This window comes from Tursiops truncatus, chromosome 3 (assembly GCF_011762595.2).
Source record: "Tursiops truncatus isolate mTurTru1 chromosome 3, mTurTru1.mat.Y, whole genome shotgun sequence".
Lineage (NCBI taxonomy): Eukaryota > Metazoa > Chordata > Mammalia > Artiodactyla > Delphinidae > Tursiops > Tursiops truncatus.
In genome coordinates this window covers 115008848-115032851 of record NC_047036.1, presented here as the reverse complement: position 1 = coordinate 115032851, position 24004 = coordinate 115008848, and the positions used below count along the sequence as shown (strand labels likewise).

General features: G+C 45.6%; 1 protein-coding gene across 2 annotated transcripts; it reads left to right on the top strand.

Moving 5' to 3' along the window:
- Positions 1 to 5316: 5316 nt before the first annotated feature.
- Positions 5317 to 22820, top strand: GFRA3 (GDNF family receptor alpha 3). 2 transcript variants are annotated; one of them, XM_033853217.2, is made up of 8 exons: positions 5317 to 5752; positions 12659 to 12946; positions 17658 to 17750; positions 19073 to 19385; positions 20870 to 20973; positions 21144 to 21278; positions 21598 to 21776; positions 21990 to 22820. In XM_033853217.2, the coding sequence occupies exons 1-8, from the start codon at positions 5680 to 5682 to the stop codon at positions 22077 to 22079; spliced, it is 1275 nt and encodes a 424-aa protein (XP_033709108.1). In that variant the 5' UTR covers positions 5317 to 5679; the 3' UTR covers positions 22080 to 22820. The 2 variants fall into 2 exon arrangements, with proteins under 2 accessions (XP_033709108.1, XP_019780049.2); XM_019924490.3 differs by having other exon boundaries at positions 5334 to 5752; positions 21688 to 21776.
- The last annotated feature ends 1184 nt before the right edge of the window (positions 22821 to 24004 follow it).

Genomic DNA, 24004 nt, shown 5'->3' with positions numbered 1-24004 from the left:
TTGTGAGCCCAGTCTGTTCCTAGAAGATGTGTATAAGGAAGTAATCACCACATTAAACTCCTTCGGACAAAGATGTAGCCATCTCTATTCATAGCTAAGGCCTAGGTGCTTTTCTCCAGACCATGGTTCTCAAAGTTTGGGCCCTGGTCCATCAGCATCATCTGAACTTGCTTGAAATGCAAATTTTCACAGCCCACTCCAGACCTACTAAATCAGAACATCTGAGGTTAGGGCCCAGAAATCTGGGTTTTAAAAATCTCCTTTTCAGGTGATTCTGATACATGAAAGGCTTGAGAACCACAGCTCTGGAATTAAGGAAAACCTTTTAAATTTCATTCTTCAGCAATGTTCCAGGCTTTCCCTTCCTAGACCATTCCATAGTATGAGTTGCCTAAAAGTGTGCCCCAGACTCAACACTCAATGGTATCAAGGCTCAGAATACCAAAATAATTGCCATTCTCTAAGGCCAAGGGATAGGTCTGAGTTGGGCTCAAAAGGTTCCTTATCTACAGCCTCAATGGAGTTTTGACTTTTCCCATTTTCCAAAATTTTTTTCTCCACTCCACTTCATGTCTCACAGAGACAAGTTTAGGATTTAGGATGGTTGGAAGTAGAGATCCGTGCTATATGAAGATAGGAATAAAAGAAAAGTACCAAGCAAGATCAGTTAGACTTCAGAAAGATATTTTAAATTGCATTCTTCAGTATTATCCCAGGCTTTCCTTTCTTAGAGCTCTTTAAGGTGAGTAGGCTTTTGTCTGTGTAGTAAGGTACAGCCCTACTTGGCCTGGGTGGCCGTGGAATTAATTGAACATTGTCTTCTCTGGCATTAACCTAGTAGTAGTGATAGCTCAGGACTAGAAAAGGACAAAGGGCTCTGAAGCCTAGACTGACATAGAATGGAGACAAAAATGATATCTTCCCAGGTTCTGGAGCAGGGAGACTTTTTAAAAGTGAGTGGGAGGGAAGGAGGGCATTAGCCATAGGGCAGCCCAACAGTGTGCCAGAGTGACTGGATTGATTTTTGCAAGGTTTGCAAGTGCTGTTCTCCCGGAATGCTGCATGCTTGCCTCACAGCAGAGGGCACTGCTGTATTCACTAAGCCAGCCACTGCAGCCTGCAGCCTCCACTCCTAGCTGGAGCGTGTCTGTCCAGAGGGAGGCTCCCTCTCTGACCTGCCTAAGCCCTTGAGCTCAGAGCTCAGAAGGGCCGGGGGTAAAAAGGAAAGAAAAGCTTCTGCTACATTAGGTGGAAATAGCTGAGGGAAAGATGCTGCTTCCCTGTCCCACTCCACACACTTCCCCCCACCAAGCAGGAACTTCTAGTTGCATGAGCAGGAAACTGCTGGAAGCACCTCCACTTCCAAGTGTGATGAGGGGTCCCTGACTCACTGCCTAATCTAGTGGGTCATTTCCTGATAATTCTCCCCAAAAAGGTGGAAGCAAGTCACTACCTGGGAAGAGACTGGTGTACAAGTGTTCACATTTCAGTAATCTTAAATGGAAATTCTGAGTTGCAACACATAAAACTAGGGCTTAATCAGCTATCTACTTTGTGGAAAATTATATTTGCCTAAAAGGCAACATTTTCCCATATAGTTTCTTGTAATATCTTCCCATTGTATAGGTACCGCATCACTTAATTCATGTTATTTTCAGGAACAATAATAATAGTAGCTAACAACTTTTCAGTTGTTTACTGCATGCAAGACTTCATGAACTCATTTTATATATAAACTCATTTTCACAACAATCCTGTGAGGCAAGTATTCACTATTATGCATGTTTTACCAATAAAGAAATTGAGGAACAGAGGGATTAAGTAACTTGTTTTTTTTTAATTTATTTAATTAATTTATTTTTGGCTGCATTGGATCTTTGTTGCTGCACGCGGGCTCTCTCTAGTTGCAGCGAGCGGGGGGCTACTCTTCGTTGCGGTGTGCAGGCTTCTCATTGCGGTGGCTTCTCTTGTTGTGGAGCATGGGCTCTGGGCATGCAGGCTTCAGTAGTTGTGGCATGCGGGCTCTAGAGCATAGGCTCAGTAGTTTGGTGCACGGGCTTAGTTGCTCCGCGGCATGTGGGATCTTCCTGGACCAGGGCTCAAACCCGTGTCCTCTGCATTGGCAGGCGGATTCTTAACCACTGAGCCACCAGGGAAGCCCAAGTAACTTGTTTAAAATCCCACAGTTAATTAATGGCAGAATTGGGATTTGAACCCAGGCCGAGATGGCTCCAGAGTCTGTACCGTTAATAGATTTTGCTGTTACCAAATCCTCATCAATGAACAATCTGTCTTTCTAAGTTGGCACTGTATCAGGTGTTACATGTATAAGAGCCTCAGTTGTCAGTTCTTGAGAAGTCAGGGCCATAGGGTTGCTAGGGTTTGAGAAATGAGGCTAAGGGCAGACACTAAGACCCCAGCCCAGGAACCTCCACACGAGGCTATATAGGGGGTTAGCTCTGCTCTGGTGTCCTTGCACTGACTGGTATTCGTTCATCATGAAGTCAAGTAATAAAGAATGGAAACCTTTTGGTCTGAATACTGCTTCCTGCTTGATTCTCAGCCCCAGGACCTGGCTGACCTCTGCTACAGAGAGGGAAGCATTTCCCTTTCCTTACCAGGCATATAAAGTGGGAGGCGTGGACGATTTTCTTTCCCCACTCAGTTCAAGCAAATGTTAGGGAAACACCAGTTCCTCTCTAGGGATGTCAATTCTAAGTACCACAGGCATTCAATAATATGACACAGTTCCTGCCCTCAAGAAACTGACAAGGTAGAAAATGATTCTTTTTGTTCCCATCCCTACAAGCACTCTGGCCCACTAGTATATTCAGCAAAAGGAAGAAGAACTAGCCTTAGCTCCAAAGCAGTAGGTCTGGTGGTAGGGGGTGGCTGAGTTCATAGAACAATGAACTCCTGCCTGCCTCCTGGGGTGATATCATTCCGTGTTCACTATGTGTCAGGCACTAAGCTAAACCCTTTACTCAGCGTATACTTGTTTAATCCTCACAATGGTTATATGAAGTGAATGCTGCTATTAATTTTACAGATGAAGAAACTGAAGCACAGAAAAATTAAGTGACATGCCCGAGATTACCCAGCATGTGTTGGAAATGGCATCTGAAACCAGGTAGTCTGTAAAGCTTGTTCTCTTAACTGTTTTTCACTAAACTGCTAACACCCTGGATTAGCTAAGGATAGCAACAGGAATGAAAGCTCAATGGTGAGAGAGGGCTTGATAGAAGGCAGAAAACCAAGATTACAAATGAAAGTGGAGTTAGGTACAGAGTCTTTGGACCTTTGAGCCCCAATCAGTGGTTTGTAAGGCCTCCCAGGGCAGTTTGTGTCTCAATCATTTCTGCACCTGGCACAAAGCTGAACCCATAATCAATCTCAAAAGACATTATTGAATTGAATGATGGCTGAGTAACATCTTTGTAGAAAGTATTGGCTCATTTGTCATTACCCACAAGGTTCCCAATGACAATGCTGCTTATCTAGCAGGTGTTGGCAAGTCACAGAGGACATGGTTGGTGGGGAGACAGTGTGCTGGAGGATCTGTCAATATTAGTCTTGGAGTCATATGTATTTGCAGAGGCTTCCACAACCCTCCACTAGTCTTGGTTACCAATCCTCATTAAAGGCCCAGTGATGTCAAGCTCTCCACCGCAGTGCCCAGACAGGAATATGCTCCAAGTATCTCATTTACTCTCAAAAAGAGGCTGGCCTTTTACAGGTGGAATTGGATATTGCTTTCAGCCCATTGGCTTGACCTTGTTCCTGCCTTCCTGGTCCATTTCGTGGGGAGAGCACTGAGTGGACCCACTGAGTAGGCACCCTGAGCAAATGCCTTTTCCAAAGTTACCCTCCTACCCCAAACTTGATTTGCCTTGGTTGCTGAAGGAGTAAGCAGAAGTGACACCCCTTGAACACCCCACATCTTTGTTGATTCATAGCACCCTTTCCTAGCATCCCAACCACCTGAAATTGTTACCTTTTGCCTTGTAAATCCCATTTTGAAACTATTGCCAGAGTGAAGTGGAAAGTGGGGGCTGTCAGCTCCCCAGCCACAGGTTTTCTAATCTTACTGGAGGGAAGGACTTGGGAAAGGTACACAGAGGTAGAGTGGAACTGGGGGGAAACACGCCCTGTACAAAAGCTGAGTAGCCAGATGTTCACTTTCACAGCTCTCCTGTAAGACTGGCAGGGCAGATATAGATTAAAATGAAGCACAAACTCCATTTAAAGTGCATTACAGCTCAGGAATCAGCTCCCCCTGGGCAGGAGAAGGGAGAAAAGGGCACAAGAGGCCACATCAGTCTCCTTCCTTATCTAGGACCACATGTCTCTCTCCTAGCTTTGTGAAGGGTGATTTACACCCTGGCTGGAATGACTGTCTTTCTGGGCTGATTACATCGGCAAATGCCCCCCAGAGGCCACAGCAGGATGGCCATATTCAGAAGCAGCAGCCAATAAATCTCAGAGGTCTATATTGCATTTCTCAGTACCCTCCCTCCTGGCCCTCTGCCAGGTGGGCTGTGGAAGTAGGAGAGGGCTTGGCTGGAAGGTTAGGGGAGGAAACCCTCCAATTCCTTTCATTACCGTCTTCTCTAAGTACTGTTTAGTTCTCATTCTTCCAAGTCATTCTGCCTCTGTCTTTATCCTGGGAGCAGGTGGGAATCAGCTCAATAAATTAGTCTAATAAATACCCTTATCTTTATATGTAGAAGTCCTGGGTTCTCCTAAGTATTTAATCTTGGTAGAGTAGCTTGGTCTCTTAACCATCATCTGAAAATGATGAGGCTCCTAAATGGTCTCTCTAGCCACCTTTCTCAGTGATCTTTTGTCCAGGGAGATCTCCACAATTTAGTCTGAGGGAAGTTTGATCCTTCCATCCTCCCTCATGACACTGAAGGGGCTGAATTTTGGAGGAGTCTAGTCTAGCAAAGGTCCTGGGATCTGGCCTCAGGTTTGTTCCCAGCAAAGCCATTTCACCTGTCTGGGATCCATCTTTGCAGAATCTTGGGGTTAATAACAACAACCGAATCTCACCCTTGAAGATATTTACGAGGCGAAATGAAATCACAGATGTGCAAATTCTAAAAGAAAAAATATACTTGAAATGTAAGTGCCCTTGTGCGTTTGTTCAAGTTTTGTTATGTCATTTGGGTTGGTTGTTCCTTGGTGGTAGAGGGGGTTCCGGAAAGTGAGACAGGATGCTTTTTTTCTTAATAAATATCTGGACCCCAGAGATGGCGAGTTTCCATTGACAGTTTCCACACTGTCTTGGGTAGAAGTCCTCCTCTAAACGAAGTTGGCGGCCGACAGCATGTGGGCCGGCTGGGGTGGAGCACTCTTCAGAGCCAAAGACCGGCCGCTCCGGGGCGCGTGCCCTCGCTCGCCCTCACCCCAGCCCTGCCGGTCCAGGAGGAGAGTCGGCGTGGTGCGTCCGTCCACTTTGGAGTTGGAGGGCGGCGCCCGGGACCTTGGTGGGAGCGTGTTGGCGCCGGGCGCGCGAGGCGGGGCGGGAGGCGGTGGTGGGAGCCGCCGGCGGAGGAACCCGGCTCGCAGAGCTCCAGCGCGAGGGGAGAGGGCGCTCCGCGCCTGGTGCAGGCAGAGCGCCCTGGGGTGCAGGCAGAGCGCCCTGGGACGCCGACAGTCGGCTAGCGCACCCCGCCAATGGCGCGCCCCCCGAGCCCACGACCAATGCTGCCTGCACTCCTGCTGCTGCTGCCACTGCTGCTCCGAGCGGGTGAGTGTCGTCTGTGCGTCCGCGGAGTCCACTCCGGCTGGGGCGGGAGGGGGCGGGGGCTGGGGTGGTGGTGAGTGGTGGTGGTGACCGTGTAGGTGGGGTCCCGGCACCAGTGCCCAGAGAGGTCTCAGGCCCCACACTGCTGCCTGGTGCGGGGCGTCCGTCTGTCCGAGCCTGGGGAACTGGAGGAGGAAGCCCAGGGTGTCAGGAAGGGGCTGGGTTCCACACCTAGTCCAGTGACTTAACTTGTAGATTGAGTGCCAGCCATGACCAGGGCACCCAAGCATCTCTTCGCTCCTCGTTCCCCCTCTTCCCCCGTTTGAAGTGCGTCTGTACAGTCACAGAACAGCCAGCAGCTAGGCCACTACCACTACAGCATCTCTAGGGGGCGGGGAGAGTCAGAAGCAGGACTGCCTTTTGCTCCACATGGGCTTCACCTCTTCCACCCCATGTAAGGACTGCGGAAGCGGATACTAGGTACAGGTGAAGCTGGAGAAGTTTTTGTTAGGGCTGACTTGTCATTGGGAACTCCCTGGCCGTCCAGTGGTTAGCACTCTGCACTTTCATGGAAAAAACAAACAAACAAACACAACTGACGTCACAAATTAAGGTTGAAAACTGCTTCCCAATACTTGCCAACATCATTATTTGGTTGTGTGATTGAGAGTATTGCTCACCATCAACAAACCCTCTCTTCAGGATATACTTTATTATTATTTAAATTGGAGGGGAAAACTCACTAGTGGACAAGATGGCCTTTCCGTGCAAGCTGCCCAGCAACAGTGCCTTGCCCTGTTATAAATCCACAATAGGTGTTTTGTGGAATACATAGTTAAAGGCCGGGTTTTAGAACTATGCCATCCCCCCAAGGAGCATGCACGTGGCCTTTGGGAGTGGGATGGGTACATGGAATCTCATTGTGGGGCTCCTGTCCAGAGCCTGCCTGGAGGGAATCGTGAGTCAGAGACCACGTATCTACACATGACCTCAGTCCACAAAGTAGGACTGCAGAAGTGCAATCTTGGCTGAGAGACAGATATGGAAGGAAGGAAGGAAAGTACTGGTCTGTCCAGACTGACTTCATTAGTAAATCAGAGCAGCAAGACTTTACTGATCTGATTGGACTGCCCAGGATATTTCACTAACCCTAACAGTATGGCTGTATGTCAGGATCAGGGGTAAACTTTAAATACCTTCCTTGTGACCAATTTAGTGGAACAAGTTACCACCTGTTAATGATGAAACTTAACATGACCCCCACCTTCTTTTGTTGAGCTGCAGTGCCCTTAAATCTACTACTACTCACACTTGGTGAACTGTCAGCTTAGAAATGAGAGAGGTTTACTTTTGAAAATTGTTACGACTCAATATTTAGTCCAGTTAAAGCAATGAGACTTGGACCTGCTACGTTTCTTTCAGCAAGCACTTTCTGGGTACCTACCAGAAGTAACATCTTAAACATTCAGCATTTCTCAAACTGTTTAAATCCATGTCCCCTTTTGATAAAGATAAAAATCTCATGTCTTCCTTAAATAAATTTTGAAATTTCAGAATATTTTTAATGATACAAATGAACTTACAGAACAGAAACAGACTCATAGACTTAGAGAACGACCTTATGGTTAGCAGGTAGGAAGGGTTGGAGGGAGGAATAGTTAGGGAGTTTGGGATTGACATGTGCACACTGCTATATTTAAAATGGATAGCCAACAAGGACCTACTGTATAGCACAGGGAACTCTGCTCAATATTATTTAACAGCCTAAATAGGAAAAGAATTTGAAAAGGAATAGATACATGTATATGTATAACTGAATCACTTTGCTGTACACCTGAAACTAACACATTGTTAATCAACTATACTCCAATATAATATAAAAAGTTTAATAAAAAAACTAGTTGCATTAAAAAAAGTTTTTTTGTTCATCTTCCACATATGAAATTGTCAAATATGCTTTTTTATGTGATTTTTTTTAACATCTTTATTGGAGTATAATTGCTTTACAATGGTGTGTTAGTTTCTGCTTTATAACACAGTGAATCAGTTATACATATACATATGTCCCCATATCTCTTCCCTCTTGCGTCTCCCTCCCTCCCACCCTCCCTATCCCACCCGTCTAGGTGGGCACAAAGCACCAAGCTGATCTCCCTGTGCTATGCGGCTGCTTCCCGATAACTATCTGTTTTACGTTTGGTAGTGTATATATGTCCATGCCACTCTCTCACTTTGTCCCAGCTTACCCTTCCCCCTCCCCATATCCTCAAGTCCGTTCTCTAGTAGGTCTGTAAATATGCTTTTTTGAACCACACATTCCCTTTGGAAATTCTGATACACCCCCCAAATGGGCCCATCCTATCTCTTCCCCATCCCGTGCATTGAGAAACTCTGGTTTAATCCAACCCCCTTTTTAAAAATCAAAATTAATACCAAAAATCCATTATGAACAAAATACCAAAATTTTAAATTAAAAGAGTAATAATGCCATGCTGAGGCGTATTGGAACCTGAAGCAAAAGGAGAAATCAGTACTACTGATCCTGTCTTTTTTTACACATTGGATATGGCACCAATTCTCAAACTTTAGGTTACATCATTCTCTCCAGTAAACTTACTAAAATTCAGATTCCCAGGCTTTATCACCAGAGGTTCTGATTTGGTAGTTAGTGCTAGGGCTCAGAAATCTGCATTTTAATAAGTAATCTAATTGATTATTATGTGATTGGAAGATAAGGTTGGACTACCTAAACTCAGAGGCCCCTCCTAATTTTGGGACTCTTTGATTATAAGTAGAGAGAAGGGGCCCAGAGAAGTTATCAGGGTGGCTCATAAAATGTCTCTGTTATGTGGTCATTTTTAAAATATTAGTAGGCACTTACAAAGAACAAGCCCTGTTCTAGGCACTGGCAACAGAGTAGTGATAAGATAGACATGGAAGTCTAGCTGGGGAGATAATAAAAAATGAAGTAAAAAAATATCAGGTGGTTGGGTTTCCCTGGTGGTGCAGTGGTTGAGAGTCCGCCTGCTGATGCAGGGGACGCGAGTTCGTGCCCCGGTCCGGGAGGATCCTGCGTGCCGCGGAGCGGCTGGGCCCGTGAGCCATGGCCGCTGGGCCTGCGCGTAGGGAGCCTGTGCTCCACAACGGGAGAGGCCACAGCTGTGAGGGGCCCGCGTACCGCAAAAAAAAAAAAAAAAAAATCAAGTGGTGATAAGTGCTATGCAGAGAATTGGAACAACAGTGTGTTAGAGTAGCTGGGGGGCTATTTTACATTGGTTCGTTGGGGATGGCCTTTGTGAAATGACACGCCATGTGAAGATCAGGTGGAAGAGCATTCAAAACAGAAAGAAGGCCAGTGCAGATGGAGGGAAGTGGGAGAGGAAGAGAGAGCAGGAGGTAAGATTAGAGAGGTGGGCAGGGCCCAGGTCTTTACAAGGTTTTGTAAACCAAGGCACATAAACTAGACCTTAACCTAAGTTCAATGGAAGCTGTTGGAGGGATTTAAGCAGAGAAAGGAGATCATCTGATTTACAGTTTTTAAGAGATGATCCCATATAATGCTAGTCAGTATTAGAATTATGTTATATTCACACAATGGATTGTTATACAGCAGTGAAAATAAGCTATTTACGACTATACTTATCAGTGTGGGTGAATTTCAGAAACGTAATATTGAGCAAAAGAAGCCAAAACACCAAAAGCACATGTTGTATGATTGAAAAACAGGCAAAACAAATTGCTAATGTTAGAAATCAGGATATTGTATTATATTTGCTTCGTTGGGAAGATGGTGACTGGCAGATGGCTTCTGGGGTGCTGGTAATGTTCTGGTTCTTTACCTGGGGATCTGGTTACACAGGTGTATATAATTTGAAATTAAACTATATATTTTTGATTTATGTATTTTTCTATATGTTATACTTTAATTAATTTATTACCAAACATGATATACAAATGGCTAACAAACACATGAAAATATGCTCAATATCATTAGTTATTAGAGAAATGCAAGTGAAAACCACAGTGAGATACTACCTCACACCCACAAGGATGGCTATAAAAACAGAGCAAAAAACAGAAAACACGAGTTGGCAAGTATGTAGAGAAATTGGAACCACCCTCATGCATTGCTAATAGGAATGTAAAATGGGACAGCCACTGTGGAAAACAATTTGGTGGTTCATCAAAAAGTTAAACATAGAATTAACATATGACCCAGCAATTCCACTCCTGCGTATACACGCAAGAGAAATGAATACAGGTATTCAAGCAAATACTTGTACATGATTCTTCACTTAGCACTGTTCACAATAACCAAAAGGTGGAAACAACCCAAATGTACATCAACTAACATTTAGGTAAACAAAATATGGTATATCCATACAATGAAATATTATTCATAAGAAAGAATGAAATATTGATATATGCCACAATGTGGATAAACCTTGAAAACAGCATGTTAGGTGAAAGAAGCTAGATACAAAAGAGTATATATTTTATGGCTCTATTTACATGAAATACTAGAATAGGTAAATGTGTAGAGACAGAAAGCAGACTAGTGGTTGCCAGAGACTAGGGGAAAGGGAGGATGGAGAGTGACTGTTTAATGGGTATGGGCTTCCTATTAGGGTGATGAAAATGAATTGGAATTAGAAGTGATGGTCGTATAGCATGGTGAATGTACTAAATGCCACTTAACTGTACCCTTTAAGATAATTAATTTTATGTTGCATGAATTTTTTTCTTTCTCTTTTTCTTTTTAAAATGAAGTTTGTATAAAAAGAAACGAAATTGAGTTTTTTGTTGTGAGGTGGATGGACCTAGAGTCTGTCATACAGAGTGAAGTAAGTCAGAAAGAGAAAAACAAATACCGTATGCTAACACATATATATGGAATCTAAGGAAAAAAAAAAAGAAAGGTCATGAAGAACCTAGGGGTAAGACGGGAATAAAGACACAGACCTACTAGAGAATGGGTTTGAGGATATGGGGAGGGGGAAGGGTAAGCTGTGACAAAGTGAGAGAGTAGCATGAACATATATACACTACCAAACGTAAAACAGATAGCTAGTGGGAAGCAGCCGCATGGCACAGGGAGATCAGCTCGGTGCTTTGTGACCACCTAGAGGGGTGGAATAGGGAGGGTGGGAGGGAGGGAGACGCAAGAGGGAAGAGATATGGGAACATATGTATATGTATAACTGATTCACTTTATTATAAAGCAAAAACTAACACACCATTGTAAAGCAATTATACTCCAATAAAGATGTTTAAAAAAATAATAAAAAAAATAAAGTTTGTACCTTTTGACTACCTTCATCCAGTTCTCCCTCCCCACCCTCTGCCTCTGGTAACTGCAAATCTGATTTCTTTTCCTATGAGTTTGTTTTTGAAGTATAATTGACCTACAGTACTATGTTCCTGGTGTACAACATAGTGATTTGCTATTTCTATACATTTCAGAATGATCACCAGGCATGAATTTTACCCCAATAAAAATTTTTTCCAACCTAAAAAAATTCTTAAAAAAGATGAATGCAACAACAAAAAGAAAGGTAATTATGTGAAGTGAAGGATGTGTTAATTTTAACACATCTTATTGTTAACACGTCTAATCTTACTATGGTAACATTTTACAATATATACATAAATCATCATGTTGTATACCTAAAGCTTAAACAATGTTATATGTCAATTATATCTCCATAAAGCTGGAAAACAAAAAAAGATGGCTGAATGGTATGGTAGAATGAATTTGGAAGGTGGAATCACTGAGACCAATAAGGACTCTCAACTAGTTCAGACAAGAGTTGATGGTGGCTTGAGCTAAGGAGGTGGTGATAGCTGTGGAAAGAAGTGGACAGATTCCAGATATGTAGTGGAGTTGACAGGACTTACTGGATTGAACATAGAATGTGAAGGAAAGAGAAGAATTCAGAATGACTCCTAGATGTTCTGCCTTGAAAAACTGGGGGGTGATGGTGTGCTATTACCACTTGATAGGACCCTAAGTCCTAGGGTGCAGGGCCTTTCTCCAGAGCTGAACTATAACCAACCTTGATATTCCTGAGTGAGTGACAGAATCTGTAAAAGCCCCCCACCCCAACCCCAACCAGTTCCCACTGTAAGGTATTTTTAAGTGACTTTTTTTTTTTTTTGCCGTACTGCGCAGCTTGTAGGATTTTCATTCCCTGACCACGGATCAAACCTGGGCCCCGGCAGTGAAAGTGCCGAGTCCTAACCACTGGACCGCCAGAGAATTCCCCTTAAGTGACTTTTTTTTTTTGCGGTATGCGGGCCTCTCACTGTTGTGGCCTCTCCCATCGCGGAGCATAGGCTCCGGACGCGCAGGCTCAGCGGCCATGGCTCACGAGCCCAGCCGCTCCACAGCATGCAGGATCTTCCCGGACCGGGGCATGACCCCGTGTCCCCTGAATCGGCAGGCGGACTCCCAACCATTGTGCCACCAGGGAAGCCCCCCTTAAGTGACTTTTAATGGAAGGCTCAGAGTTGTTGCTAACTGTCATTTAGCACTCCCATGCACATTCTCAGCTCTCTGGTTATGATGCTATCCCTGTCCATGGCATAGCTCTGCTCAGGGCCCTCTTCCCAGTGCCTGGCTGGGCCATCAGGCTCAGCTTCAAATAATGTCCCCCTCCCCCTCCCAGGGGGCTGAGCAGCTTGTCTTCATCAAACCCCCCTCTCTTCTTGAGCCTGATCTCTTCTGTCCATATTGTGACAGCTGCAGACTCTCTACTCCTACTGGACTTCTTTCTCCCCGCTAAAGGCTTTTGTGCCGCCCCAAGACTTTCCTGCTAAAGATTTCATCCAGAATCCCCCCACCCTACCTTATGACTAGGTTCTCCCAGACAGCTACTCTGACCTTATATGATCTCTCTCCCTCCACAGGGGACCACCTCCCCACAGAAGGCCGGCTCGTGAACAGCTGTATCCAGGCCAGGAGGAAGTGCCAGGCCGATCCCACTTGCAATGCTACCTACCACTACTTGAATTCCTGTGCCTCTAGTATAAGCACCTCATCACCTGCAGAGGAGCCTTCAGTCCCTGAGGACTGCATGGAGGCAGCACAGCAACTCAGGAATAGTTCTCTGATGAGCTGCACATGCCATCGGCGCATGAAGAACCAAGCTACCTGCCTGGACATCTACTGGACCGTTCACCCTGCCCGTAGCCTTGGTGAGGCCCCCATCCTAGAGCGGGCTAAGCTAGGGAAGATGGCTCTTGGGAGTTGTTTTTTAATCCTGCTGGATATGGGCCGCATGGTAGATTCTGACAGGGATGATAATGAAGCTCTGCATTTGACGTCAGTAAGAAATGGAAGGAGGAATTGGCAGTATGCATTTTGGCCCCACAGTACTGCCCTCCCTTCTCACTACTTTCCCCTTTTTTTTTAATCTGGAAACATGTAGCTGCCTCTTGGAAGGTCTCTGAACCAGGCTAAGGCCCAACATGGGGAGCTCCTGGAACAGACAGATATGGAGAGGAAATGGAGGGAAATGGTCCTAACTCATAAACAGGCTGCAAATACAACATAATCCATAGGTTCAGAGAGACTGGGAGGCAGTGTCCTGGTCCAGCCTTTAACAGAGAGGATATTCATTAACCAGACAAGAGATGATAAAAGACGGAAGGCACTGGAAGAGCCAAAGAGAGGAGCTTCCTCTGACTCTGGAGATCCCCTTCCGTATCAGTCAGCTTTTACTAGACTGTGCTGCAGTAACACAACAGGGTCTTGTAAAACAAAGGTTAAGTTCTTGCTCATGTTCTGTCTTGGCTGTGTCATGTGTCCTCTTCATTCTGGGATCCAGTACAGCCTCTACCTGAGATGTTCCCTTCTCATGGCAGAGGGAAATGAACAATGGCAGAACCATTTGATGCCTTTAAAAGCTTCTGCTCAGATGTTACATAAAATACTTCTGCTCACATTCCATTGACAAAGCAAATCACGTGGTCATACCTGACATCAGTGGGAAGGAGAAGTATACTCCTCCCACAGGGGACACTGAAAATCACATGGCAATAACTGAGTATGTATAGTCTTACAGGGAGGACAAAAATAATTGTAAACAATAATGCAATCTACCATAGTCCACCAGTTGGTCAAAACATTCATTTCCCTCCCTTTCACAAGCAAAATATACCTACTCACTTTCTAAGGAAGGTGCCTAAGAATTCTATCTAAGCAGGACATCAGGCTCCAAGTCTAGGATCTTGTGATAATTTCTATATCAGGTCTGGATGTGGTTTCTCTTAATCTAGAAACCTATGCGCTAACAAGTCATCTGCTGGGCTTCCCTGGTGGCGCAGTGGTTAAGAATCCACCTGCCAATGCAGGGGACAGGGGTTTGAGCCCTGGTCTGGGAAGATCCCACATGCCACAGAGCAACTAAGCCCATGCGCCACAACTACTGAACCTGCACTCTAGAGCCCGCGTGCCACACTACTGAAGCCCGTGCGCCTAGAGCCCATGCTCTGCAACGAGAAGCCACGACAATGAGAAGCTCGTGCACCGCAATAATTAGTAGCCCCCACTCGCTGCAACTAGAGAAAGCCCGCACACAGCAATGAAGACCCAACACAGCCAAAAATACAGATAAATAAATTTTTAAAAAAGTCATCCTCTTCCCATCTATACTCAATATATAGTAATGGAATGGGGACAGGAGAAGCACAACAAACTCTCAGGTAGAAAGAGGAGTAATGGGAAGCACACAGCAGACATTGATTCATAGCAGTTCTGAAGTCCTGCCACACAATTGTTGCAAGGGCTGTCTTTCCTGGGAGTAGGGACTGCTCTTTAATAAGGCCCTGCTTTTGCTCATTGGGGAGCAAAAGCCCAGGAGTTTCCCAGTCCCCTGGGAGGTCCTTCGTTTCCCATTATTTTCTTGGGCTACATCTGGAAAGGGCATTGGAGACTATGACCTCCTTAGGGATTGAGTAGCATTCTCCACTTGCTTCCTACCTGAGGAATGTTGGAGCATCTTAAGTCTCAAATAGTTAGAGTCTCTTTTAATCCAGGCTGGTGGCTCTTAGCAGTACAACTCTCTCAAAACATAATTGCGTTTTATGTCTGATTTCTGTCACCTCATGTGCCAGTAGCCTTTCCTATAATCCCTTTCAAGACATACATCTCTTTTGAGACCTAATTAGAGGTACCTTGCCCTTATCAAGCTTCTGTGGGAGAGCCACTATCTTAGTCTTTTTTCCCTGAGAACATTTGTCCAACAGGCAGGATTTATCGGATACTGTCTTAATCAGTGAGAGATCTCCACAAAGGGCATGATAGCCACAAACTTGAATTGGTCTCTGGCCCAAGGCTGAGTTGTAATTGACCTTATTACTCAATGCATTTTTCAATTTTACCTTTTACTATTTGAATATGAGGAGTAGCATTTCTTAATTTTGCAGGTCCTAGAATTTCTGTATTCTTTCTTTTCTGTTTCCTCTCTGTGTGTAAACTGGTCAGTTCTCTGAGCGTATATCTTTCTCGTAGTACCATGCCAAGTGTGGCTATCAGCAATCAAGACATATTAGTAATCTTCAGCTTCTCAGCTTCTTCCCCTTAAAGCACAAGCTCACTCAGTACATCATCTTCCTTCCAAGTTATTGCAGGCAACAATTTTACCAAATGCTTTGCCACTGCATAATGAGGGCTGCCATCTTCCCAGCCCCCACTAACAGCTTATTCACCACCCACTACCTAGTCCCAAAGCCAATACCATTTATTTTAGATCCTTTTTTGTTACTTCAGCACTCCATTTCTAGATACCAATCACATTTTTTAACATCTTTATTGGAGTATAATTGCTTTACAATGTTATGTTAGTTTCTGCTGTATAACAAAGTGAATCATCTATATGTATACATATATCCCCATATCCCCTCCCTGTTGCATCTCCCTCCTACCCTCCCTGTCCCAACCCTCTAGGTGGTCACAAAGCACCGAGCTGATCTCCCTGTGCTATGCAGCTGCTTCCCACTAGCTATCTGTTTTACATTTGGTAATGTATATATGTCAATGCTACTCTCTCACTGCATCACAGATTACCCTTCCTCCTCCCCGTGTCCTCTCTCTCTATGTCTGCGTCTTTATTCCTGTCCTGCTCCTAGGTGCATCAGAACCATTTTATTTTTTTAGATTCCATTACATGACCAATTACATTTTTAATAAGAATTTGCTAAATTATGCAGCCAACCCCAAATCTCTGGCTTTCACCAACAAAAATATATCTTTTGTTCATATTACACATTTGCTGTGGGCTTCCATGAGTTGGCTTTGGAGGACAATTTATTTGTTTATTTATTTATCTATTTTTGACTGCATTGGGTCTTCGTTGCAGTGCGCGGCCTTCTCATTGCGCTGGCTTCTCTTGTTGCGGAGCACGGGCTCTAGGCATGCGGGCTTCGGTGGTTGTGGCTCGCGGGCTCTAGAGCGCAGGCTCAGTAGTTGTGGCGCACGGGCTTAGTTGCTCCACGGCACGTGGGACCTTCCCGGACCAGGGATCGAACCCGTGTCCCCTGCATTGGCAGGAGGATTCTTAACCACTGCGCCACCAGGGAAGTCCCATGAGTTGGCTTTGTCTTTGCTCCACTTGCCTTCTTCATTTGAGGATCCAGGATGGTAGATGGAAAAGAGCCAAGCAGGACCACATGATAGTTCTTGAAACTTAGAGGTGATTATGCCTCTTTAGCTCACAGTCCACAGGCCAAAGCAAGTCACATGGCCAAGCCTTACAGTAGCGTGGGAAAGTACAGTCCTCTCATAGGTGGCCTAAAAGTCACAAGGCAACAGGTGAGGTTGTATAATCCTCCGACAGTAAGCAATTGGAAACAAATTCTCTTTGTTCCCTGATTTCCACTCCTCATCCTAATCACTTCTCTTTTAGAACTTCCACTGAGACTTCTCCCTGAATGCTCTTGTCTCCACCTCTTTTCCCTTGGGAGCTCCCAGGTCTTCCCAAGCATCCAAACCATCCTTTCCTGTTGGCTTGATATCATCTATATCCCTTCCCGCCTAAAGACATATTCACAAAGCCTATTGGGTGACATCCCTGCAAGCTCATCTCTGTCTTCAACATTTATTGAGCACCTACCATGTGTATGAGCTATGCAGTGATCTTGTTTTTTTAACTGAAGTACAGGTTGGTTAACAATGTTGTGTATGCAGTGATTTTATAAGACCTAGTGATTTTATAAGGTCTTAAGGAGCCCACAGCCCCATGGGGTGTTTGAAAGAGATGTGTTTCCTTTCAGATAATTTCTCTCCCTTCTCTGCTTTTCTCAGTCAGGTTCAGTTCCAGATCTAGTCTCATTTGCATCACCTCAGCATGCAATGCATCTCCATAGCCAAGTGGTCAGGCCTGGAACAGAGTCCACTACTGCCCCTTCTCCAATAGCAAGAGAAAACAAGACAGAGTCCCCTTGCCTGCTTATGTGCCCACAGGTGATACTTGTAGTAGTTAGGAGCAGAGACTCTGAAATCAGGTAATCCAGGTTTCAAATCCCGGCTCCATTTACTAGCTTATGTGAACTTGAGCAAGTGAATTAACCTCTCTTATCCTCAGTTTCCTTTTACCTACCCAAAGACTTCTATGAAGACTAAGTGAAATTGTATGTATATATATATATTTTTTTCCACTTGCACCATAGTGCCCAGTAAACAGTGTGCTCAACAAACAGTAGCTTTATTATTCTTATCATTAAACCCAGCTTATTTGTCAAGCCTAGCCTATACCTTTATGGCCCTGTTCTTTTTCTCTCCTCTGCCCAGCATGCAGCTATTTAGGTAGAGACTGTGCTTCTTCTTTTTCTCCAGCAGCTTCAACCCCTCCTGCTCCCACCCCCAGCCCCATCCTCAGGATTCTGGTGCTCCCCACCTTGTCTCTAGGTGACTATGAGCTGGATGTCTCTCCCTATGAAGATACAGTGACCAGAAAACCCTGGAAAATGAATTTCAGCAAACTGAACATGCTCAAACCAGGTGTGGAAGGCAAGCTGGGGCTGGGGTGTGGGAGGGCCTGGACCCTGAGGGAAGGGTGGCTAGTGGGGAACACAAGCTGGGAGAATGAAGGGAGGGAGTTGTGGCCTGCCAGGTAACTAAAGAAGCACTCTCAGGGTGAGAGTCTGAGCTATGCCGCATGATCTAGTCTCACGAGTTAACACAGAGCAATAGTTATTAGGGAGATATTCCAAGAGAGCCCATTAGAGCTCCCTGGTTCCAAAAGGTGGATCTCTACAAAGGCTTTGGTGGGAGTGGCAGCAGTCCCAGAAAAAAAAAGTGCTGAAATGGAGTATTTACCCTAATTCGAGGCAGCCAGGAAAGTAGCTTTTTGTCCCTGAAGACTAGGAAATTGCTTGTTTTCAACCATTCTAATGGGATGGGCGAGGTGTTGGGCAGGGAAAATGGTGAGAGAGAGCGTGACTCCTCAGGGGTGACTCAGGGTGGGGAGCCATCTGTCTGGCAAGGACTAATATGATGCATGTTTTTCAGGAAAGTGAGGCTGTTGTATTAATTGGAAAGGAACACACACATGCACTCTCTTTTTGAGAAAGATGTGAGCTTTGTTGTACAGTCAGTACTGTGTATTAGAATTTTGAGAGAAAAGCATAGAGATTTATGTATTACAAACTCTAGGTTACAGGGAATCTGGGAATAACCTATTCCAGTTATTCCATTGTTCTGACTGCTGGAATATTCTGTTAATAGAACTATCACCATAATTTCCCAAGATTCAGAGTATGGGGGGTTTTATGCATGCACCAGTCAATGAAAGATGGGCAGAATAGACAGATGCAGAACCAAAATCCTAAATAGAATTTGGTTGCATCTGCTGTGGACAATCCAGAAAGTACTTTTCTGTGCCAGGAGGATTGCAGGATCCTAGTTCCCCTACCAGGGATGCAACCCCTCAGAAGTGAAAATGGGGAGCCCTAACCACTGGACTGCCAGGGAATTCCCCAGAAAGTACTTTAGAATGTTGTAGGGCCTCTTGGTTACAATTTCCACCATGGGATCTCACTCATTGCATAGGATTGAGGAAAGGGTTTGGTTAGATGTATATGGCTTTTTTTTTTTTTTTTTTTTTTAAACCTAGGCAAGCTGAGGAGCAGGATGGGAGAGGCTCACGAATACCTGATACGGTTTGTGGGTAGAGGGAAAGGCCTTATTCGGTGCAGTCCTCCCTGACAGGAGTGCCTTCACACTACCGTCCTTGTGAAATCAGAGGGTTGCCGGGATTCCTGGGGAGGCTGGGCTGCACGTCTGCAGAGAGGACTGCTGACTTGGTGCCCCTCTCCCCCCAGACTCGGACCTCTGCCTCAAGTTCGCCATGCTGTGCACTCTTAATGACAAGTGTGACCGGCTGCGCAAGGCGTACGGGGAGGCGTGCTCCGGGTCCCGCTGCCAGCGCCACACTTGCCAAAGGCAGCTGCGCTCCTTTTTCGAGAAGGCGTCGGAGCCCCACGCTCAGGGCCTGCTGCTGTGCCCGTGCGCGCCCACCGACCAGGGTTGCGGGCAGCGCCGGCGCAACACCATCGCCCCCAGCTGCTCACTGCCATCGGAGGCCCCCAACTGCCTGGAGCTGTGGCACATATGCCTGTCCGACCCGCTGTGCAGGTGCCGGGTGCTGGGTGCGGGCAGACGGGGTGGACACCACTCCTTCGGCGCCTCCTTCCTGGGCAGGGCTGGGTCTGAACCACCCTCCCCCCCCCCCCCACCCCTCCGCAAGGCACCATGAACCGACTTTACCATGTAGCTACCCTGGATACTTTCTGAAACTCTTTTATAAAAAAATAAAATAAAATAAAATTATATAGAGAGAGTGTAAAAACTTTAGGAAATATAAAACTGTGTTAAAATAGCACTCAAAACCTGTCACCTGGAGGTAATCTACCATAATTTGGGGAGCATTTCCTTCCAGTCTTTTTTCTCTCCAGGTAAACAAAATCAGACACCAACCTTGTTTTGCAACCTGGTTCTACCACTTACTTCTCTGTATAACCTTGGGCAAGTTACTTTACCTCTCTGAGTCCCACTTCCTCTTCTGTAAGATATTACATGGAGCTCTCAAAAATCATAATACTAACACTTACTGAGTAAGTGTTAGTTACTTACTATGGGCTAAGTACTATTTTAAGTACTTAACATCTATTAATTTATCTAAGCTTCACAAGAACCCTATAAGATAGTTGCTATTATTACTGTTTTTTTTTTATCATCCTCAGTTTACAAATGAAGAAACCACAGCAGAGAAAGTTTAAATAACTTGCTCAAATTCACCTAGGTAGTAAGTCAGGTTTGTTAATGAGGTTTGGATTTCCTTCATAGGTAGTCTGGCCTAGAGCCTGTGCTCCTAGAGGCTCTGTTATGCTGCCTGTTATTATGCTGGGAGCTATGGGTTGGCCAAAAAGTTCGTTCGGGTTTTTAATGGAAAAACCCGAACGAACTTTTTGGTCAACCCAATGTTACTATTACTGTTATATAACAAGTGCTGGGCTAGATGACTAAGATACTGTCCCTTCCTTCAAGGAGTTTGCAACTGCGTGGGGATGACAGATAAGTAAACCACCAATCTAACACAAAGCAAAATATAAGGAAAAGTGCACAAATATACACACAAAAATATACTCATCGTTCCATCCCCTGAAGATAACCAGCTTTACCTATTGTAGGATGAGTGTTAAAAATAATAATATCTAACATTTACTGAACACTCACTGTATACCAGGCACTGTGTTAAATGCTATACATGTATTCTCTTACTTCATCCTCACAAAAATCCTCAAGGTAGTGTTATTTTCATCTCTATTTACTGTCAAGGAAATTGAAACTGAAGAAACTGCCTGAGATCTCATAATTAGGGATTGTGGAGCCCAAATTTAGAGTGATATGCTGTGGAGGCTGGGGTGATGGTGCATTTAATTGTGACAGGAGCAGGCTTCACTGAGGAGGACGCCATGGGCCAGGCTCTGAAAAAGGCAGAGGCGGATTTGGCATGAAGATGGGCATCTCAACTAAAGGGGCAGCAAGGTGACACTGTGGCAAGGTGAAGGCTGCAGGCCACACCATCAACAGGGACTCTTAAAATTTCCCTTCTTCAGATCGCGCCTGGCGGATTTTCAGACCCACTGCCATCCCATGGACATCCTAGGGACCTGTGCAACAGAGCAGTCCAAATGTCTGCGAGCATACATGGGGCTGATTGGTGAGGCTGGGGGGCATGTTTAGGAAGCCTACAGGTTGGCCAGCCTGGGGGGGGGGTGAAAATGCTCTGGAGACTGAACCCCCATGGAGTGGTCCTGAGACAGGTGGGAGAGGATGGGAGCTGAAGGTAGGGTTGGCTTAGGCACTGACAATCCTCTTTTCACCCCATAGGGACTGCCATGACTCCCAACTTTGTCAGCAACGTCAATGCCAGTGTTGCCTTAAGCTGCACCTGCCGAGGCAGTGGCAATCTGCAGGAGGAGTGTGAGCAGCTGGAAGAGTCCTTCTCCCGAAACCCCTGCCTCAGTGAGTGCTCTCCACCTGCTCCCAGCCCCCGTGGCTGGCTCAGCTTGACCCAGGGAGAGGGAAAGGGTCCGCTCTGTGGTCCACTGGTTCCATCCATCTCCTGCAGACGGAGCAGCCCCCTCCTCAGCATAGGCTTACATCTCCCCAACCTGAGCCTTTCTGCCTTCTCCCATTCTATTAGTGACCCACCCCCATCCCCGGCCATGCTGCCTCTTCACTTGCCTGGGCCCTAGGGACACTCTTCAGCTCAAGGAATAGCAAGCAGAATGAGATAATACCCCATTCCCAGCTGCCACTCACCCACCCTTGCATATCCCAGGGTCCCTGAGACATTCCCTTTCCTTCTTTGGGAGCCTGAGAGATCTCCAACATCTGCGTGCTTTCAGTCTTCCTTCTCTCCTCTCCTCAGTGGAGGCCATTGCAGCTAAGATGCGTTTTCACAGCCAACTCTTCTCCCAGGACTGGACAGCCTCTACCTTTTCCATGATGGAAGGCCAGGTAGGGCCTCCTCTGTTACACCTCTCCTACCTTTACTGGACCGCTGGGGGAAACCCAGACAAGGCAGGCAAGAGATTGGATGGGGGCGGTGAACTCCTTGTGGTCATGAATATTTTAGACCTCTAGCAGACACCTCAGGGGAGGAGGACAGGCCTTGACTGAGGCTAAGGTGGTGAAAAGGGTGGAGCTGACTCCATTTTATTTTTTCCACAGAACAAAAACCCTGCTCTGAGGCCACAGCCCTGGGTGCCCTCTCTTTTCTCCTGTACACTTACCTTGATTCTGCTCCTGAGCCTCTGGTAGCTGGACTTCCCTGGGGGCCCTCTTCTCCTTTACCACACCCAGCTGACCTGCAGCCTGCAAGGGTTGAGGAAAGGACAGCATCAGGAAGGAGGTTTGGTATACAACATGGCAACCCTGACGTTACCCCACACCTCCAGTTGACTCCAGATTAGGCCACAGTAGAAGCTGACTAGCCTAGTTCTCATTCCCTTCACTTCTTTTTTTGTTTTGTGTTGTTGTTGCTGTTGTTGTTTTTGGCCGTGCCTCTTGGCTTTTGGGATCTTAGTTCCCCGACCAGGGATTAAACTGGTCCCTTGGCAGTGAAAGCTCGGAGTCCTAACCACTGGACCGCCAGGGTCATTCCCTTCATTTCTGACTCAGGCTGCCCCTCCTTAGGACTTTAGCCATATCTTCTGGTGATGTCCAGCTCTACCAGGCTCTCTCCCTACCCCTTTCTTCTGCCCACCAGCATCACCCAGGCTCTAACAAATCAGTCACGCTCTCTTGCATTCTCCAGGTAGGCAGGGCTGGGTGTTCTGAAGCAACCTAGAAAGACATTCCTCATGGTGAGGAAAGCTGGAGCAAGACTCTTGGCCCCTTGTCTCCTCCTCTGAATGGGGAATGGGAACCTACTGCCTTCCCAGGGATCCTACAGAACATTTGAGCATCACGAGCTAGAGCATATGGGCCTTGCTTTCTTCCTGCTACTGTCCCAAAGTCCCCTTAGCCTCTTGGATCATGATTAAACATTTTAACTTAAAACTTTTCTCTTTTCCCGTTGTCTCATTCTGTGAATTTATATAGAACTAGGGGTGTTACAGACACAAGAGCACAGGCCAGGTGATCTAGGAGACACAGCAACCCTGCCACCAGATGCTATGTGACCCCCCAGGCAAGTCTCTCAGCCTCTCTGTGTACTTGACATGGAGTTGGAAGAAAAATAACTTATGTGAGGCTGTGGACTGGGCACCTGTTCCAGCTCCAGCCATTTTGGGCATGCTGCGTGGGATCTGCCACAGCAGCTGAAGGGGGAGGGTCCATAGTCAACCACAGCGTTTGAGCACCTGCTTGTGTTATCGGTCTGCTCCATACCATAATGGGGGCCGGAGGAAAGGAGAGACTGGTTCTTGAACTCATGTGCAATCCAGTTGGGATAAGGAAACAGCTACCCATGCAAAGTATTGGGAAAATATATTTATAGAGCTGTGGAAATTTGTCTGTTAATTCATTCACTCACTCTTTCCAAAAGCATCTGATGAGTGCTGGCTCTCCAAGACACTGTGCTGGGTGTGGGAGATTCCAAGGTAATGCTATTTGCAGATCCTATTTTCAAGCCTTTTACATATCAGAGCAGGGGAACTGACAAGGCAGTCAATAAGAACAGTGCAGTGTGATGAGTACTGTACAATAATTGTAATAATAACCCTCATTTACTGAGCCCCTACTGTGTGCCAAGTACTACTGTGCCCCTACTGTGTGCAAATACATTCATAATTCATTTAATTCTTCACTAGCTATGTGACCTTGGCCTTAACCTCTTTGGGGCTCACTGTCTACATCTGTAACATGAAAAGGTGAAACACCTACCTCACAAGGAATGAGATAATCCATGTGAAAGCATTGTGCCTGATAAATAGAACTCAAAAAAGTTAGCAGTTACAGCATATGGTTTTTGTAGAGAATTTGGACAGTACAGATAGTTATAAAGAAGAAAATTAAAATCTTTAAAATCCCATTCTCAAACTTCCAAACTACTCCCTGTACATCTGTGCACATGAGAAACTATGGGTATGTATAATTTTATATATGTGAGGTCAGAGACTGCTTATCAAAGTGTAAGTCACAGACACTTTTCAACATCCATGAGTAGAGCTCAGAATACATCATCCTTTTTATCAGCTGCATAACATGGACTTGTATGAATGCATATTCCTACATACATAGTT